The 19562-nt window shown below is 43.2% G+C and overlaps 1 protein-coding gene across 1 annotated transcript; it reads left to right on the top strand.

Moving 5' to 3' along the window:
- Positions 1–731: 731 nt before the first annotated feature.
- On the top strand, positions 732–6551 carry GPN2 (GPN-loop GTPase 2). Its single transcript, XM_083369297.1, has 6 exons — positions 732–846; positions 1311–1745; positions 2676–2832; positions 4180–4340; positions 5014–5144; positions 5722–6551. Exons 2-6 carry the CDS (start codon positions 1329–1331, stop codon positions 5816–5818), a joined length of 963 nt encoding a protein of 320 aa, XP_083225423.1. The 5' UTR covers positions 732–846; positions 1311–1328; the 3' UTR covers positions 5819–6551.
- The last annotated feature ends 13011 nt before the right edge of the window (positions 6552–19562 follow it).

Below are 19562 nucleotides of genomic sequence, written 5' to 3'. Positions count from 1 at the left end.
TTGGCCCGGTGTTTTTCAACCTTTGTGACTTTAAAATAGGTGGATTTCAACTCCCAGGATTCTCCAGCCAAGTGTTCCGCCCATCTTAAAAGTCACCAAGGTTGAGAAACACTGTTTTAACCATTATTGCTGTGGCAAACTAGCAGCAAAGCTCTTCCTTTTGTGACTTGCAAATCGAGGTATCTTCAAGTTGTCATTGTTTTCATTATTGTATTCGTTCTAAAGGAGACACGAGAGGTCCCGGGTGCTCTCTGAGCCTGGTTGTTTTCTTGCAGACATTTCATTAGCCAAATAGATAACATTAATTAGACTAGGTTAGCACTAGCCCTGATGATGTTACCTAGTTTGGGTAATGAAACGTCTCAGAGAAACCCCCCCCCCCAGGGGAGCCTAGCGAATGAAAAAAAAAACACTACAGCCTCCATTCCTTGGCCATGTTTCAGCACTTCCCGTCCTGCAGGTGGCGCCCGTCGTTCGCTTACAATGACGACATTACGCTGCGCCTTTCCAAGCCTGGTTAGACGCCACTTACCATCGAGACAGCCCGAGATAGAACGCCAGGCTGCCGCTGCTCGGCCAATCCCAGCTTCCGCGGTTGTACCGTAGACGTAAGAGTCTAGACCAGGGATAGGCAACCTCGGCTCTTTTATGACTCACGGACTTCAACTCCCAGAATTCCTGAGTCAGCTATGCTGACTCAGGAATTCTGGGAATTGAAGTCCGTGAGTCATAAAAGAGCCGAGGTCGCCTATCCCTGGTCTAGAGAAACGCTCTTTCATGCGCCATCATCTCTCGGGGTAATTGATCGAGAGCGGCCCGTCGAAGGAGCCAAGAGCGAAACCCCAGGTGAATCCTATGGGACTTTAGGATACGCGGATCCAAAACGGCCGTTTTGCTGGTGGAGGGTGACTTTCGGAGGCAACGCGGGATCCATCCCTAGCTCTAGACCGAAGGGACCGGGAGGGCTTTTGCACCGTCCGCCGCCAATCCGCAACGGCGTGGCGTTTCCCCAGTTGCAGCGTGTCCCGCTTTTCTTCTTCCGAGCCCGGCGCGGCGCATTGAGCCGAAGGCTGGCCTAGAAGACGGGGGCAGAGCGGGGGCTGTGGCTCTTGCCTCGCCTTCCCAGCTCTCTCCAATCCAGTCTTTTGTAAAAATTTGCGTAATGTGGGAACGTAATGCGGGTTTGTCATACAAGCGTGTTTGTTGTACACTAAGTGCGAATTGTTTTCTTTACTGTGAATAGCACAGGTAGGAATAGTATGGACTCATCCCTGCCTACTGGTCTTATTCTTTCCGATGTCTACTTTTAGGAGAAAGAAACCTGCAGTATGTCAAAAACCAACAAGCAGCCATCGCTAGCCTTCGGTCAGGTAGTGATTGGGCCACCCGGCTCCGGGAAAACCACCTATTGTCATGGCATGCAGGAATTCCTGTCTGCAATTGGGCGCAAGGTTGCTGTGGTGAATCTGGACCCGGCAAATGAAGGGCTTCCATTCCAGTGTGCTGTAGATATCTCTGAACTGATCACCTTGTCTGATGTGATGGAGAATTTGAAACTTGGCCCCAACGGTGGCTTAATCTACTGCATGGAGTACCTAGAGGCGAATTTTGACTGGCTACAGGAGAAACTGGACCAACTGAAAGGACATTACTTCTTATTTGATTGCCCCGGACAAGTGGAGCTCTGCACCCATCATAGTTCATTGAGAAACATCTTTGCTCAACTTGCTAAGTGGAATTTCAGGGTATGTTTGGTCCAGAGGAAGTGAGAGCATTCCTAAAGGCCAAACCTCAATCTGTCCCAATTCCCAGTGACTGTGATAACAGCTGCCCTTTCAATTCCCAGTGACAAATCGTGAAGCCGTTGTAAAATATGATGCATTTTATGTGCGTAATGTTTGGTAGAAATTGCATGAGCTTGAAAAGATGTATTCAACTAGAGCTGACATGGACTTTAAAAATCCAGACAACTGCTAGATGGCAGCAAAGAGAGAAAACTTAAGGCAGATTTCCTAGCCTGTATTTAACTGTCAGTCTCTATTGTACACCTGCAATGCTATTGATACGTCTAATTTAATGTGTTAATTTGTGTTATCACCAGAGTCCAGGAATCTTGAGGTTGTACATCTCAGTTTCAATTTGAAAATCTTCCTTATGCTTTATTGACTTTCCACTTTACATCAAAATATTGTTAAAATACTACTAGAAATGTCTGTGGAGATTCTCAGGCATCCAGGTCACGGTTATCTCAAATATGCTTTTGTCAAGAGGCAACTGGGCTTTGTTTTTTCTTGGAAGATGTTTCACGCCTCATCCAAGAAGCAAAAACGTCTTCAAAGAAAAAACGAAGTCCACTTGTCTCGTGAAAAAAGCATCTTTGGGATACTACTAGAAACTTAAATCTCTTTAGAGGATGTAATATAGTTTGTATCTATGGCTTGCTACAATGCAGTGTGAATGGTATAAGGGAGGGTCATGCTTTTAGTTCAGGGTCATCTGAAGAACTACAACTTTCTATTCCCATTCCTGACAGAGCCTTGTTTTCGTATATGGGATTGCATATATTAAATTAGGGTTTCTCAATCTTAGCAACTTTTAACATGTGTGGACTTCCAACTCCCAGAAATCCTCAGCCAGCATGCTAATTTCTCTACCCTTTTGTGTGCCCTTCATAGCTGGCTGCTGTTCATCTGGTAGATTCCCATTACTGCACAGATCCTGGCAAATTCATCTCTGTTCTCTGCACTTCCCTCGCCACAATGCTGCACGTGGAGTTGCCCCACATCAACATCCTCTCCAAAATGGACCTTATCCAGCAGTATGGGAAGTTAGGTGAGAGCAGGCGATCCTTGGGGAACTGAGGGACTGATTAAACTAAGGGCCCATTACACATCAGATTAGAAGGTGTGTGTAATCCACCCTGGGTCAGTTGAGGGTAGTCATAGTTCACTTATAGTTGGGTGGTTGCCGGAGAAGTTTATCCAAGGTCTTCTCTGTCCGAAGACTTCATAGATAATTTACTACTCTAGTCTTAAGTCAAATCTTTATAGCAGAAATATACTTGTTTTGAAAGAAGGGCTAACTATTCTCAGAGACTGCCTGGACAAGTCCCTGCAGTTTTCCTGGCAAGGTTTTTTTTTCAGAAGTGATTTGCTATTGTTTCTTTCCTAGGGCTAAAAAAAATTGATTGGCCCAAGATCCTCTAGCTGGCTTTATACTCCTAGGTCAGGAACTAGTCTGATGCCTTAACCACTACACCAAACTGTCTCTCCCTCTTTTAATTGCAACAATTCCATAATTGGGGCATTTCACTTTCCAGAAAAAAGATTCTGCTATCAAATTTCTGCCCAATATATACGTGCTATAAGAAATTACAGATTATCTTGTTCCTTGAAAAAAGTAAGGTTCTACATTTAGGCAAGAAAAGCCAAATGCACAAGTACTGTACAGGTAGTATCTTGCTCAATAGTAGTAACTGTGAGAGGGGTCTCGGAGTCCTAGTGGACAATCACTTCAATATGAGCCAGCAGTGTGCTGCAGCTGCCAAAAAAGCCAACACAGTGCTAGGCTGCATTAACAGAGGGATAGAATCAAGATCACGTGAAGTACTAATACCACTTTACAATGCCTTGGTAAGGCCACACTTGGAATATTGCATCCAGTTTTGGTCACCAACATATAAAAAAGATGTTGAGACTAGAAAGAGTACAGAGAAGAGCAACAAAGATGATTAGGGGACTGGAGGCTAAAACGTATAAAGAATAGCTGCTGGAATTGGGTATGTCTAGTTTAACGAAGAGAAGGACGAGGGGGGCCATGATAGCAGTGTTCCAATATCTAAGGGGCTGCCACAAAGAAGAGGGAGTCAAGCTATTCTCCAAAGCGCCTGAAGGCAGGACAAGAAGTAACAAATGGAAACTAATCAGGGAGAGAAGCAACCTAAAACTAAGGAGAAACTTTCTGACAGTGAGAACAATTAATCAGTGGAACAACCTGCCTCCAGAAGTTGTGGGTGCTCCAACACAGTTTTTTAAGAAGAGATTGGACAACCATTTGCCTGAAATGGTATAGGGTTTCCTGCCTGAGCAGGGGGTTGGACTAGAAGATCTCCAAGGTTCCTTCCAGTTATTATTGTTGTTATTATCTGAAGATTTCTTTCCCCTTTCATTTGCCTTACAGCATTTAATCTAGATTATTACACAGAAGTTCTTGATCTGTCCTACTTAGTGGATCACTTGGCTTCAGATCCATTCTTCAAGAACTACCAACGGCTGAACAAGAAGCTGGTGGGAGTGATTGAAGACTACAGTCTGGTGTCTTTTGTTCCTCTCAATGTCCAGGTAAGCAAGCCAAGGAGAGGAACAGATGAAGTTTTGGTAATGCCCATCAATTTCCTTCCACTATTTTTACCTACACTTGAGCTGTAAATGACTGTGCTTGAGACAGGTGTGACATACATTTGTTAGTGTAGAAGGAAACCAATGAAATTAAGAGGTAAAAAAATACACAAATGTAGATAACTAATTCTGAAACTGCCCAGTTGTGAGGACAGTTCCTCACAACTGGTCAGTTTCAGAATTAGTTATCTACATTTGTGTATTTTTTTACCTCTTAATCTCATTGGTTTCCTTCTACACTAACAACTGGTCAAAACAGAGTTGAAAAGGTCTGTGCCCACTGGGTAAGCATCTGACTAAATGCTGTTACAGAGCAGAATGTTTAAGGAAGGGAGAATAGTTTGAGGTCAATAGAATGATACTATAAACTCCTGGATGATTTTTTTTGTTTATTCCAGCATTTGGTAACTATAACCTCATGGCAGTGTGATTGCAATTTGTCCTTCCTAAAGAAAACTTTCAGACCTGAATGTAAGATAACTCAGAGGATTCATTTTATTAAACAAAACTGTTGCTGGGACTTGCCTGCCATTAATCAGGCTAGCAAGAAACAGGATGAAATATGGCAGAGAAATCAATTTGGGCGTGAAGTGTTCCTAATGGTTCCTTGTTTCAGGACAAGGAAAGCATGCGGTGTGTGATGCAGGCAGTGGACAAAGCCAACGGTTACTGTTTTGGGGACTCTGAACACAGAAATCTCAACGTCTTGATGTCTGCAGCGATGGGAGCTGATTTTCATTTTACATCGTATCCTTTTTGCTCTCTCTCGCCTTCCTCTTTCTTGGAAGCTGTTGATTACTTCTGTGCCTTAGGAAATGCAGAGGTTTGGGGAATCCTGCTTATCGTGTAATGTCATTTAAAGGGCATTTTAGACCAGTGGTAGCAATTGTCTTGTGTGCTGCACCTAGCCCTGACCCCTCAAATTGCCTGATTACTTCTTAGGCTTTTGCTCCATGTAACAGATGATTCTTTTTTATCCCATCCACTATTTTGGGTAGTACAGTTAATAACCTGATTGTTCAGTGAATCTGGTTTCCTCACTGACTTTGCTTGTCAGGTCACAGGGCACTGCAATTGTTGGTATGTATGAGTCAGTTGCCAGGCATCTGAATTTTGATCATGTGAACCTGGAGATGCTGCAACGGTTGTGTGAAAAGCGGTCAAAAGTCACTTTTTTCAATGCCATTGTAACTTCGAACGGTCACTAAATTAATTGTTGTAAATCGAGGACTACCTGTCCTGCCAGTCAACAGATACAGACAGACCAGCTTACCTTTCTTTAATGCCTTTGGGCTTCCTTTCTCCTTAACTCTCACTCCATCAGCACCCTGGCAGTCCAGGAGAAGTATGTGCAGCCACAGGAGAAAACGGTGGAGCAGGAAACTTTAGACATGGAACATGCCAGTTATGGCAGCCACTGAAGGAGGGTGGATCAGCCTGCCCCAAATGGTCTCTCAGCAAGAACAGCAGGGATGTACGTGTGTGTGTGTGTGTGTGTGCGCGCATGCGCGTGCATGCTCCCTCTGTGGTACTCCCAGGCTTGGTGCAGGGGTGAGCAGGCCACCATCATTGGGCTCCTTCTAATTGTGGTGTAGTGAGGACCCAAATGTTTCTGATAAGAAACGTGTATAGTTGGCAAAGCGATATGATTTGGCACCTGCTAGTTAAGAGGTGACTATTCAGTGCTAACTAAAGTTGTTGCCCTAGAACAGGGGTCTTCAAACTTGGCCCTTTTATGACTTGTGGACTTCAGCTCCCAGCAATGTGTCTCCTTCAGAGCATTATCCTGGTTTATTTTGCTGAGAAGTGTTAAGAGTTCTCTCTGCTACCATCCCACAACTTGGTGCCTTCCAAATGCTTTTGGTGGGGGGGGAAGGCTCTTGCCAATAATATCCCTTGGCCATCAGCTCAAAGGCCATTGTTGGGAAAAGCTTCTTGTCCTATCACAGATCACTTTCTTAAAGAGTTTGGTGGTCTGTTCCCAACAAGGCCCTACCTTCTGGACGCTCTGAATTGTGATGCTGAGGAAAAGCATGGAATCTGGATATTGTTGAGAAGAGAATCTTTTCAGGCATTTTTTTGTGCTGCCAAGGATTTTGGATTTTGGAGAGAGGAATGCTAAATAAAGAAGTTTTTCACACTTTCTTTTTCAAACTTTGGTGCATTTGTATGATATTTTATAGAGACACAAGCTTGGAGCAGTGTCACTTCCCCCTCTGCAGTATATGGGGTAGAAGAGGAAAACAACATTTGCAGATGTTTTAAGACTACAATATAAAATATATAGCCAGACTGAATCAGGCCAAAAACATCAAATACCCATGGCTATTGCCATGTCTTCCAAGTTAGTGGAGTCCTGGAAGTCGACAGGCTACTGGCAAAGTCAAGGCACTAATTTTCCAAGATAGTGCCATGTTAAGGCCATACCAATAGTGAGTTCAAGTCCACACATTGATATGGGTACAGTAACATCTTCCTGTAGTAGAGTTTGAAGCTTTCACTCTGCTGGATTTGTATAATTAGTTTAAAACCTGAATTGGTGTCATCGTTAGACCCACTGATTTTATGCACAGATGTGAAGAAATATTTCTGTAATCCATCTCAAATCTTTCATTGCCATTGACCCTCCTAGATTCTCATTCTACAAGAAAAACAAAATACTTTAATTTGAATTACTTTCTTCCCATGAAGCATACTTTGCATATCACCATGTCTCTCCTCTTGCCATTTATTTCTAAATAAAATGGCTCTAAAGGATTTGCAACTTTTCTTGGTAGGGCACTTAACACCTACTGCAGTGTGTCATTTTTTTTTAAGGCTAAAACAATTTTTATTTAAGCATAAACTGGAAAATTATTCCACTTGTACACGTATGAAGTGCCATCTAAGGAGATAGGTGTGCTAATAGATGCGGAGAGGAAAATTTCAAATATCAAGATCAAATAGAGTTATAAAAGAAAGAATGTAATAGAAACACCGTGCCTTTTAATAATGAAGCAAGCATTCTATCACTGCGATGAAGATGCTTAAAGGACAGAACTGCATGTTGTAATTTGTACCAAATTGATAGGAGAAACATCTGGTGTTAATGTCTTGTTTGTGCAACTTACGAAAATTGGTGCACAGCTCTTGGCATTTTATTATGAAAGGGAAATTAAATTGCTTGCATTCTAGGTAATAAATCTGCAGATATTTTTATGGTGGATTTTTTTTAAAAAAAGATCTAAACCAGCTGTTGGCTCACTGAGTTACTTAACAGAATTCTTCCCTCCTTGCTTCATTATCTCTGTTGAAAGATGTTCAAAGGAGGTTAGGTAGCTGGTGAAGGTATCTAGAATCCCAGCCTTTGAGGTAAGGATCAGCAGCGCTGACTGAAGGCCTCATTACCAGCTAAAAGTTATGGGCCTATAGTCTGACTCAATGGCCCATCGGGAAGATACACCCTTTGGAAGATGAATAGATAATCACTAGGGGGGAAAAACTATTTGGCTGGCAAGAAATAGCAAAACATTTCAGTAAGGATAGAAATGTCTCAGTGATGAGATATATTTACCAGCTCAGCAATGCAAGGTGCATTTTATGACAAAGAGATGACAAAGAATTTTTTGTATTTGCTCACAAGCAAAGGAAGATGCTCCGTAAGGATAACTGATGTTTTTTTTCCTAGCATTTACTTGCACACAGTGCATTTCTCCCTCTTGAAAGGGATGGAGACCAAGCAGGAAAACAGATGAAATCAGATAAATCTATGATGAAATGCAATAAACCTATAGGCAATCACGATCGAGTTACATCTAGGTCAGGGGTAGGCAACCTCGGCTCTTTTAGGACTCATGGACTTCAACTCCCAGAATTCCTGAGTCAGCATAGCCGACTCAGGAATTCTGGGAGTTGAAGTCCATGAGTCATAAAAGAGCCGAGGTTGCCTACCCCTGATCTAGGTCTTACATTTACAGGATAGCACTCCTCTGATAAGAACTTTGCTCCTGCAGGTGTCCATCAAAATAGCAAGAATATTCTAGCACATTCAACAACTTTTCTCAATCTGGTTATGCCCAGACTTTAATGCCTAGACAACGCCTGAGTGTAGTAGGTTGGGAAGACTGGAGAATAACTTACATATGTGGAAGAGCTATTCTCCAAAGCACCTGAAAGAAGGACAAGAAGCAACGGATGGAAACTAGTCAAGGAGAGAAGCAACCTAGAACTAAGGAGAAACTTCCTGACAGTTAGAACAATTAAATCAGTGGAACAACCTGCCTCCAGAAGTGGTGAATGCTCCAACACTGGAAGTTTTAAAGAAGAGACTGGCCAGCCACTTGTCTGAAATGGTATAGGGTTTCCTGCCTGAGCAGGGGGTTGGACTAGATGACCTCCAAGGTCCCTTCCAACTTCTTCTTCTTCTTCTTCTTCTTCTTCTTCTTCTTCTTCTTCTTATTATTATTATTATTATTATTATTATTATTATTATTATTATTATTATTATTATTATTATTATTATCATTATGAAGAAGAAGAAGAAGAAGAAGAAGAAGAAGAAGAAGAAGAAGAAGAAGAAGAAGAAGAAGAAGAAGAAGAAGAAGAAGAAAGTTTTGTGTTTCACTGGAAAGAATGTGAGATGAATATTACTGAGCAAAGAAATAGACAAAATTACAATATGTTCTTTTGACAGGTCTTGGTTTGTGCTGCTAAAGGACACAGCTGTGATCCACTAAATATTTGCTTTGCGTTCTAGCTTGAGCAGCTTAGAGGTTTTCTGCTCTGTGTCTGCTGTGCTTCTGGGAGATGTACAAGGAATCTGGGGCTGCAGTGAGGACTTAGGATGATGGCTGAAATTGGCCGTCAAGCAAGAGAAAGTAGACCTGATCGTTTTTTCCAGTTGCCACCATGAGGTGCTGCTGATACATCAGCAGGATAACCAAAACCAGTTCTTCTGCAGTATAGGTTCCCATTAAGAGCTATTTCATTGGGGCCACAAGGGGTTGCTCTTAATGCAAGAAATAGGCAAGATGTTACTGGGTGTATTTTCTTTGACTATGGACAAAGATGGCCTTAAGCTTGTTCTCACAGTCTCAGTGTTATTGGGAGTTATCCTGAATGGGGAGAGAGAGAGAAAGAAACAGAGATCTATAGACTGCTTACAAATTGCTTTAAAAAAAAACCTGAATTGCCTATTGGGATCAAAGCAAGGAGTTGTTGTCTCAGTGAGGGATTTTTCTCTTCTCAGCACTACCCAGGATTGATGTACTGGGTCTACAGCTGAACTGATCCTCTGGCAGGCCTGCTATGATATCTTGCAGTTTCTGGCATGACCTTAGACCAGGGGTCTTCAAACCTGGCCCTTTTATGACTTGTGGACTTCATGCTGGCTGAGGAATTCTGGGAGTTAAAAGTCCACAAGTCATAAAAGAGCCAAGTTTGAAGACCCCCCTGCCATAGACAGTGTGCTAGTCCCAAAGCCAAAATGTTCCTTTAAGACAATCTAGGTTACTGGCATGATTGTAAAGGTCTACAGAATAGGTCATGCTTAGCTGTGAATGGCTACGGAAGTGTGGCAGCCCTTGAATTCCTGAGACACCATTAGCACAGAGATGGTCCCTAATCCTGGAGGATTAGATGCTGCCTAGAAGAGACAGGAGAGTCAGTTCTTCAGCTCACCTTTCCCGTCCAGGCTCCTGAAAATGCCTCCTCTTGTCTGCCACTTTCATTGGTGAGCTTTGCACCTTTTTCTCAGGTGACACATCTGTTTCCTTGCAAAGCACCTGGCTGGCCAGCAGGCAGGCCCATCACTCAGCTGCAGCTCTGCCAGCCTCAGCAATTTCAGCGTGGCTTCAGCAGTGAGGTGGGGCAGGGCTGAGCCCTAGTAGGCCTGAGGCTCTGGGCTGCCTTCTCTTTCTTTTTTCACACCCATCCTGCTCTGTTGCAGCCGGCAGGGCAGGCACTGGGTTCAGTCGCAGCTGGGGTGGGCAAGGCACTAGCAAACAAAGTCAAGGCACATTCCACCCAAGAGCGAAGAGGAGGTATGACTTAGGTGGGTGAAAAGAATTTAACTATTTCTCAAGGCAGGCATTTCCTGGGTCGTCTCGGCTATGACTCTGGGGCTATGGAGAGTGGGAGAAATCCCCGTGTTTCTCCCTTGCTGGCCAACCTGCAGATAGCAAAAGGATACTGAATATGGGAGATTTGGATATGGACCATTTGGGTGCACAGAACAGGTTTCTAAGATCCAACACCCAGAAACAGATTAATTGTAATGCTTATCTTGGCACTGGAAGCTCTTAATCTCTCACAGTTCCACCCTTTTAGAGGTTCCTCCCTAGCTTCGCTTTTTATGCTCTTCCTTCTTTATCTTTTAGCAAGAGCAAGGCCATCCATGGCTAATCAGGAAACCTATCACTGCACAAAGGACCAGTTCAATGCCTTTTGATGCATCTCATCTCTTTAACATATCATGATTAGTAATGTGTTTTGTATGACATGTAATTAGTGGCTCTGGGGCGAGAAAGTGTTGAGTTCCATAACTATTATCATATGAAAGCACAGAGAAACAATTCCAAATAAGGCTAAGTAATTTTGCTTTGACCTGAAAACTGCAAGAAAAATGACTATTGCCTTAAGAAACCCTCCACAAATATTAGCCTTGACCGGCCTGGTGGGATCTGCCGGTTAACCTCTATTGGGTGGATCAGAAAAACACCTGGAATGTCTTGGGAATGGGATATGGGTGTTGGTGAGATTTTCAAAGGCACCCATGGCTGTTACCCTGATGGGAAGTTTCTCAGACAAGGTGGAGCTCCACCATCCAGACACACCTGCTCTTCCCCAGCCTTCCTTCTCCACCCAATCCATGCATGCACAAACAGCTGTGTTAGCAAAGCTGCAGCTGCTTGGTGGCTCATGGGGCAAGAATCCCCCTGTTCCTCCACCCTGCCCAAACTGCTGAGTAATGGCTTTTCCTGTAAGGCCAAGTCTCCCTTCAGTCTTCTCAAAAAGAAGCAGAGAAGCTCCCTTTGAGCTTCTGGACTGGCAATCTTGATGTGCTGCTCTGGGTTTCCCACACACACACACACACACACACTTTCTCTTTCAAAATTTGGCAAGTTGGCCCCACATTACTCCCTGCTAAGTCTCTTAGCTTTGTAACTGTGTAAATGTATGTAGCCTGGTAACGAAATGTTCAGAAACCAACTCACAAGCTCGGAGAATGAACCTTCATTTTAAGACATTTCAGTGTACCTTCTAGGACAGGGATTCTCAACCTTTTCTTCACCATGGATCTTCTGTGACCAGGGATCATGGCCACCAAGAGTAAACTCAAGATTTAAATCATAACATTTCCTCAAGCCTTTGTGGACCCCCTGTGAGGACATCACAGCCCCCCAGGGCTCCGCAGACCACAGGTTGAGAACCACTGATCTAGGACGTGAGGAGACCCTCCCATTCATGGTCCTGCCTTCAATCTCTCAGCTCACAGCTGCAATGTCTGTAGGGGAAGTTTTATCTTGACTTGAGATCACGGAACACCAGCTTAGCAATATGGATAGTTCTGAATAAGCCTGATCAAATCAAACAATACAGATGAGTGAAAGTTGTCAAGAGGGCTTCAGATTCAGGTTTTCCAGTTCAGATTCCATCAGGAAGGTTGGAATTATCTCGGAAAGGAGAGGACCTAATGGGTTAAGTTGCGACTAAGTTTTGAGGTCCCACTGACAGCCCCGAGATGGAGACTAGGATGAGTGTTGCAAACAGGGTAAACAGGTTTAGGCTTGAACAGCCCTGCCTCCCACGACATTACATCAGACAAAGAAAAAACCAGGGTGCACTCCCAGAAGAGTCAGTTTCAGAAAAATGCCAAAAGTCTCCCTGCACTTACATCACTAAAAAGACACCTCAGCAATCTGGAGCAAGCACTGAGGTCATTTTTCCAATTAGGGTGTGATTGTGACTGGGAGTGCTGGGAGTGCTGGCAAAAAAGTGTGAGCATCTTCAGGGATGCTGGAGCAAAGAGGACTCTGGTTTCCGACAAATCAGTTAAGGATGATGGATTTCAAACCCTGTAACAGAAAGATCCAGAAAGTCCCCCGCACTGTGGCAATGAGGAACTTCTTTGTCTACACTGACATCAGATGTGCCTGATTTATAGGAAATCTTCTAGCCCTACTCTTAAATCCATGTTTTGTTTCTATTGGCCACGTGCTCGATATGGATACTTGCTAGGGACCCCCAAAGCTGTGCCATAAATGACCTTCATTTTCTGGAGCACTCATAACAGACATAAATATGTGCTATGGCAGTTCCTACCACAAATCACGCATCATTCACAAATAAAAGGCTGTCATCTCCTGCAGGAAAGGGCCTTGCTCAGTTACGCAGCACGAAAAAGTTTCTGGTCCCACGAGGTGGAAATGAATTGTTGCCAGATGCTTCTTTACTAGCCTCAGCTTCACTGCAGACATCTGAAAGTTCATGGCTTGATCCTTGGTGCGTCTAACAGACGCAAAACATCCTCCCTCACCTGGGACCAGTGAAACAGCTCTGCTCAAACCAGCATTAAGGCAGCTCCTGATTTTCCCAAGAGATAGCAATTCAAGCTTGCTGATTACCCACACTGGTTCTACCACCATAATTTTGCCAAAATGAGAAATCAGGGATTAGACATAAACGCCCTTTAAAAAAAAAAAATCTCTGCAGTTAGCTGTTCAGATACACAGCTTCCCAACGGTTGGGAGCAGAGCTGTAGATGGCCTGGAAGTCGGTTCTTTCATTTTGTTGTTACAGCAGAAAATTTGTTCAGAAGAAATTGAGAGGGAAAGGAAGGCATCTTCGTCTTGAGCAGGCTCTGTTCCTCTCGGAATCCCCAGGGCTACTGTCTCCTGTCTGTTCCCCTGCCAGGAACCTGCAAATTAGGCCCCAATCACGCCCTGTTCCTGCCTCCGGCTCTTTTGCGGGCTTTTAGGGTAAATCTCTTGGCCAGAACAATTTCAAAGAGCTGCTCAGGCTGGAAAAGCATAATAGGATTCTCAGTTGAGAAAATGTCAACATCAGGATGATGCTGCACTGCACTTTGAAACATTGGCTAAGGCTGTGGCACACCTGCCCGCTACCAAAGCACGGTGTGGAAAAAAGCAGCAGTCCCCTGGCAGCCAAGTGAGTATCTGGGTGGAAACAAGGATGGTCTCCTGCAGTTGAAGCTTCAGTGCAATGTGGAGAAACTGCAGAGGAGAACAAAATTGCCTTTCTGATTCTCCGCAGGGTCTTGACCGGACAAAAGGTAGTTTGCAATCTCCACCCTCCACTCCCATCACTGCTGCCCGCAGCCATGCAGCCTCATTGTCTGGGCTGGGTTTGGTTGCTTTCCCAAGATCTCACAGTGCCAGGATGCCTCTTTGCCTGGTTGGAAGCAGAACACAAGTTTGCACTTGCCCTCTTCCAACGCATGTGGATATTTCTGCATTGTTTGCAGCATGTCCCACAGTGTATGGGATGCTCACCTGGGACACTTCAAAGAGTTCCGGGGGACACCAAGCCACGGAACAGCCTGCTGAACAATCCCTGCCCTCTTTCTAGATAAAAAGATTGATCTCAAGGCTGAGTTGAGGTTCTATTTGTTAGTCCTCCAAGATAGGCAAGATCAAGAAACAGGCGTGGAAGGGATTCTAGTATGCTCTTTCTTCTTGTAGGGTAGAATAACAGAATCTTGAAAGCCTGTTTGATTTTTTTTTTCTATGCCCCATCTTATGCTTAAAAAAAACCAAGGTTGAGTTGTCCGGAGTTTTATGAAAAGTTTTATATCAAAATGTATTTTATTCTTTATACTGTTTCCATCTTCCCTTAAAACACTAACAGATTCCATAATGGACCGAGAACCAGTTTCTCCACTAGATAATTGACAGTTAGGCTGAAAATAGGTTCATCAAATAAAAACAGCAAACATGGGGAAGGCTTTTACTTAAACTTCCTTAAACCTCCCCAGATAAGTTACCCAGACCTAATCCACATATCAAAGGATAAGGTCTGTAAACACAGAGTTCATTAATTTAGGTCTCCCAGCAGAACTGCATGTTCACAAGAATAAACATACCTACATACACACGTCCCTCAAGCATCACCCTAGAATCGGCACGTAGACATTTCCACATCCAGGACAAGTTCCCCTGTTTAACTATTTTGCTGTGCCCCATTTCTGTGCAGCTGCCCCTAAAGGAAAACTCTTTGCTTTTAGGAATATGTATTTCTCCTTTCTTCACAGTTGTCTGGATCTCGTTTTTATTTATTCTTGCACAACCCCGGCTTGGGTTGGAACCCCAAATTATTCTTCTGACAGTTTCTTTGTCATACTCCCCCCCCCTTCTCAAAAGTAAATAATATACTGCTCAAAAAGATAAAGGGAATTCCCACTTAAACAACACAATGTACTGTATTTAATAGTAGGATGTCTTATCTTGTGTTCCCTTTATTTTTTTGAGCAGTGTATTTTCTTCAAGTTCCGCCCATAACAGCTCACGTCCTGAAGGTCAACTCTCTACTGCAGGATTGGGGTTTTCCATGTTGGCTGGGGAATTCTGGGAATTGATGTCTATGTGTTTTAAAATTTTTCAAGAAACCTTGCTCTTCTGTATATCTCTCCTTGAATTAGTAGTAAACGATACCAGTATTGGCTGTTCACATTGCCAATCCTTATCGCACTTCTACTAGTGCTTGGACTCCTTTCCTGGATCATAGGTGCCAGATCTAACCAATTTGACTCCCGTTGAGACTTTGGAATTAAGGATATTCCCTTGTGTGAGAACATTTGGCACATTTTTACAACGGAAAAGTATTTGATGCAGAAACTCTGAAGTCCGCTAGACCAGAAACAGTTCTTTCTGTCCAGTATTCAGATGCAATTCATTTGTGCCAATGAATATGGCACCAGTGCTAATTCGGTGGCTGCCACAGCCATCCTTTGGCTCAGATTGCATCAGCCCCACCTTCTTCCCGTCAAATTACAGGCTCTCTTGTGCCTGCACATTCACAATGAGTAAACTACAGTGATTGTATCAGCCATCCTGATCGGTCCACATCACCTATAAAGCATCGGTTGCCACATTCCTTCCTATCTCACAGACTGATTCTGAAGCAAGAAAAGAGCAGAGAGAGAAATAAGTGGGTCTAGTCTAACTTTCCCCATCCTGATAACCTCCCAGGTCTGGGAATTCAGCTCCTATTATTTCCATAATCAAAGGTGATGGTGTAACAAGACTATTGGCAGCTCAGGGTTGAACTGTGGGGTCTTTGGTGGTCTCTGAGCTTGGTGTGTTCCAGGTGCCCGCCCCCAGCCTCTTTTCGTAGGCTAGGAAAGAGCTGAGCTGCACAATGCACTAACACACTTCTTCTGGGAAGCAGCCCCTGGATGTAATAGGCCAATTATTCTTACGCACATCAATTGTAATTTTCCAAGGGAAGAGAAAATTGAGTCCCAGCTTAGGCATAAATGCTTCTGGGATAGTGCAAGGGAACAGAAACACATCTGCATCACCTTGAAAGCCCTACAAGGCATTTTCCCAATAATATGAAAGAGGCTACAGTCTGTCAGGTTGTGATGAAAACCAAAAAAAATTGGGCAAAAGAATCTAATTTACTATTTTGCTAGTAAACAAAATTGGATTGTTCTTAGTTTCTGTGTAAGGATATGAAGAACTAAGTGACATCTCTGCAAGGCTTAATACATCTTATTTTGTCCTTAAAATCTCCTAAGCTACCACAAATACAAATATTATCCAAATGGGGCTTTGGAGTCTCCAAATAGATGCTGGTACATCCCTATAAAATCCCAAGTTTATGCTCTGCTGCAAAATATGGGAAAGACTTGTAAAGATGCCTTTTATCAGATTAAGCTATGTCTGCATCCAAGACTGGTATGGTTCTGTGCTTAGGCACGTGTATTTTGATATTATTACTGTTTATTAACCCTTTATTAAATTAAAACCAGGAGTGTTTTACAAATTATACTTTTTATTGTCTACATTCACAATACTGGTTCTCCCAATAAACCTTCACAACTGTGAGAAACCCAGCTTGAAAATATATTTTAAAAAGTAAGCTAAACAATGCTAAGTTAAAGCTAAGCTAAGCTAAACCAATTTACTAGTTCCTCTCTATTGCTACAAGTAGCAGCAATCCAACAGTAATAATTGTTTAATGTTAATGTTTGCATTATAGATCCTGCAACATTGTTCAAAGGCCTATAAAATATTAGTATTCTAAACAGACTGCAGAATTAATATTTTCATTGGCATAGGACTGGGGCTGATTTAGTGAAGAATTATGCGTGTGGTATTTTGACACCAGGTGCCCCAAATCCATCTTGAACCCTGAAAAATTGTGCCATGTGAATGAATGGAAGTGAATCAGATGGAAGTCTGAGGGGGAAAGCAATGGACTAATTTAAAGCCAGAGAAACCTTTCCATAATCCACCACCTAATTTTTTTGCTGCAACCTCAGGCCTCCCTCTGTAGCTAGACACACCTCCCTCTGTTGCTGGCTGAGACGAGTTTGTAGCCCGAGGTGGATGACTGGATTCTGCTCCAATTAAGTGGTCAAGTTGAAACTCGTGAGAAATCCCAACGCAGTTGAAACTGTTGAGCTCCACCCAAGTTTTAAGAGAAATTAAATGGGAAATGGGCCAGTTCAGAAAGTGTTCAGCAATCCCATTTCCCAGCGAAACAGAGAAAGTGGGTGTGGAGCCTTTTTTGGTATGTGCTAAATTTTTTGATTCAAGTTTTTTTCCCCTGAGCCGCAAGGCTTTATCTTTTTCGCTTGGAACTGCATTAATCATCCCGGTTTTTGTTCCATTCCCCTGTTTGGGATGCCTCTTTGAGTCTGTTACAGGCTAGCTAGTTTGCATAGATGTCATTTCTTAATTCCTAACTGAAGTGCCTTTGACAGCTCACAGCGCATTCATTGCCTGAATCAAAGGACAATAAGAAGCGCTTCTCAGGTCTACCTTCAGGAAGTGATTGGATCTCGGTGTTGGCCATAGATTTGAATCTACCGTCACAATTCAACCAGCAAACGGGTTCAGCTACTTTGAGAGACCGCTCAGTCTTTCACCAGAGAAGAACATTTGTAGCCATCACAACCTTCCAGAATTTGCTCCCTGAGGCAGCCATTTCACTGTGCCTGAGGAGAGGGTTTGCCCACATATCTAGCAAGAATTCCTCCAGCTTAATGACCCCAGTTTGGCTATTTCAAGATAATCCAGTCTTGTATTGTACTCAATCCACACATTTCTTTGAAATGGCAAGAACAAACCATGCACCTCTATCCTGCTTAGTATGGAGAATAAATAGAAGTGTGCAGATCGTGCTCTACCCAACTTTCTCTCAGAGAAACGATGGGAAAGAATTCCAAGTAAGGATAGTAATTTTGCATTTGCCTCCCCCCCCCCCGCCCCCAATTGGTAGCAATAGCTCTGCTCTGGGTCATGCAACCAGGAAGGAGGTTCACTTACAATGGAGAAGATAGCAATTTACTACAATGGAGAAGATAGCAATTTACAAGCTGTTGCCCAATGGTCTTTCCCTTAGGGAAGCACTTGGCTGGGGGGGGGGATTTTTCTGAATTTTTTTTTCCCCTCTAGAGCGCTCAACTTATTTCTGAACTGGATGACTTTTTCTACCAATTTTTCCCTCTAGTGCAAACTGGATCCCTTTCTATCCAGTTTCTGAAGAGCTGTTTTGTTGATAAAGACAGTCAAATCCATCCCAAACCCATTTACACGACTTCTTTCTAATGCTCCAGTAGGTAGCAAATACAAAAAGTACTTACAACACAACAGACAACAGACTATAGACGTAAGAAATATAAGGATAAACGTGTCTGTGTTCTGCAATGATACCAGTGTACCTTTTTTTTCATTTAATCATAGCAGTCAAACAGAATTTTAGGAACTAAAATGTTTCCTTTCATATAAGTAGATTGCAAAGGAAGGAGAATTTGCCTGCTAAATTTCTTCTTCACAGACTGCTGTTAAGAGCATTGGCTCAGGGGTAGGAAGAAAACTTATTTAATTTAAAGAAATTATCCTTTTCCTTAGCAATACACCCCAAAGCAGGTGGTGGTGGTGGTATTATTATTACTATTACTACTACTACTACTATTATTATTATTGTTATTATTATTATTATTATTACCTCCTACTACTACTACTACACTACTACTACTACTACTACTACTACTACTACTAAATGTATGTTAGATTTGAATCTCACCTTTCCTTTGAGAACTTGAGGTAGCTAATAAGGAGGATGTCCATTTTATGCGTGGCACAGTGGCCCCACAGAGCAGAACTGGCCCAAAGTCTCCAAGGGAGCTTCCGTGGTTCAGAAGGGAGTGGGCCGTGGGTTGTTGCCCAGTCCTGGTGTACCATCTTAACCACTAATCCCTCTCTGGAAATATAACACTGCAAGCATCACCCCAAGCAATTTCGCTGGCCCACCTCACTGAAAGGAGTATAACCTGTTTTCTTCTTCTCTCTCCAATTCCCGGGGACATCCCCGGGGTGTGGTTCTAAAAGTCAAGATGGTGGCCTCAACAGCTAATTGAAACTCTGATAAAGGAGAATATTTGTTAGCTCAGAGTTGAAATGAGGGGCCCTTGGTGCTTTCTGAGCTTGTTTTCCTGCAGACGTTTCATTATCCAAACTAGGTAACATCATCAGGACTAGCACCGATGGTGTCACCTAGTTTGGGTAATGAAAAGTCTGCAAGAAAATAACCCAGTCCAGAGAGCACTAAGGACCCCTCAGCTGAAGCTCTGCTTGCCTTGCGAGCATTCACTATTTGTAGAAAAACAGGCAGAGCTTTTTTATTACCCCAGAAGCTGCCCTTGACTTTCTGGACCATACCGTGAAGATATCCCTGGAATGAAACCAAATTGCTCTCAAATTCGGGAGCAAGAAACGGAAAAAGTCATTTTGCTCCCATGCAGACTGGGTCCTACCTGCTGTGCTTCCCTACTTGCCAACTGTTGCCCTTCCCATGCCTCAGATAGCGTAATTCCTGCCTATCAAAATGTGCCTTATACCTGGCTTAGAACAAAATGTAAACCAGCTGACACAGGCAGAGAAATAAAGATGACGATACTGGATGAAGCTTATCTTATCTGAAACATCATGGGAGGGG

Source organism: Vipera ursinii (genome assembly GCF_947247035.1).
Source record: "Vipera ursinii genome assembly, chromosome: 9".
Lineage (NCBI taxonomy): Eukaryota > Metazoa > Chordata > Lepidosauria > Squamata > Viperidae > Vipera > Vipera ursinii.
The sequence above is the reverse complement of the archived record's forward strand: the minus strand, read 5'-3'. Positions and strand labels throughout refer to the sequence as shown.

Excerpts from the sequence above, each read along its gene's own strand:
- GPN2 (XM_083369297.1), top strand. The coding sequence starts at position 1,329 with ATGTCAAAAACCAACAAGCAGCCATCGCTAGCCTTCGGTCAGGTAGTG. Across the intron at positions 2,833-4,179 it reads CCAGCAGTATGGGAAGTTAG|CATTTAATCTAGATTATTAC; the intron begins GTGAGAGCAGGC and ends TTTGCCTTACAG. Across the intron at positions 5,145-5,721 it reads GCTGATTTTCATTTTACATC|CACCCTGGCAGTCCAGGAGA; the intron begins GTATCCTTTTTG and ends TCACTCCATCAG.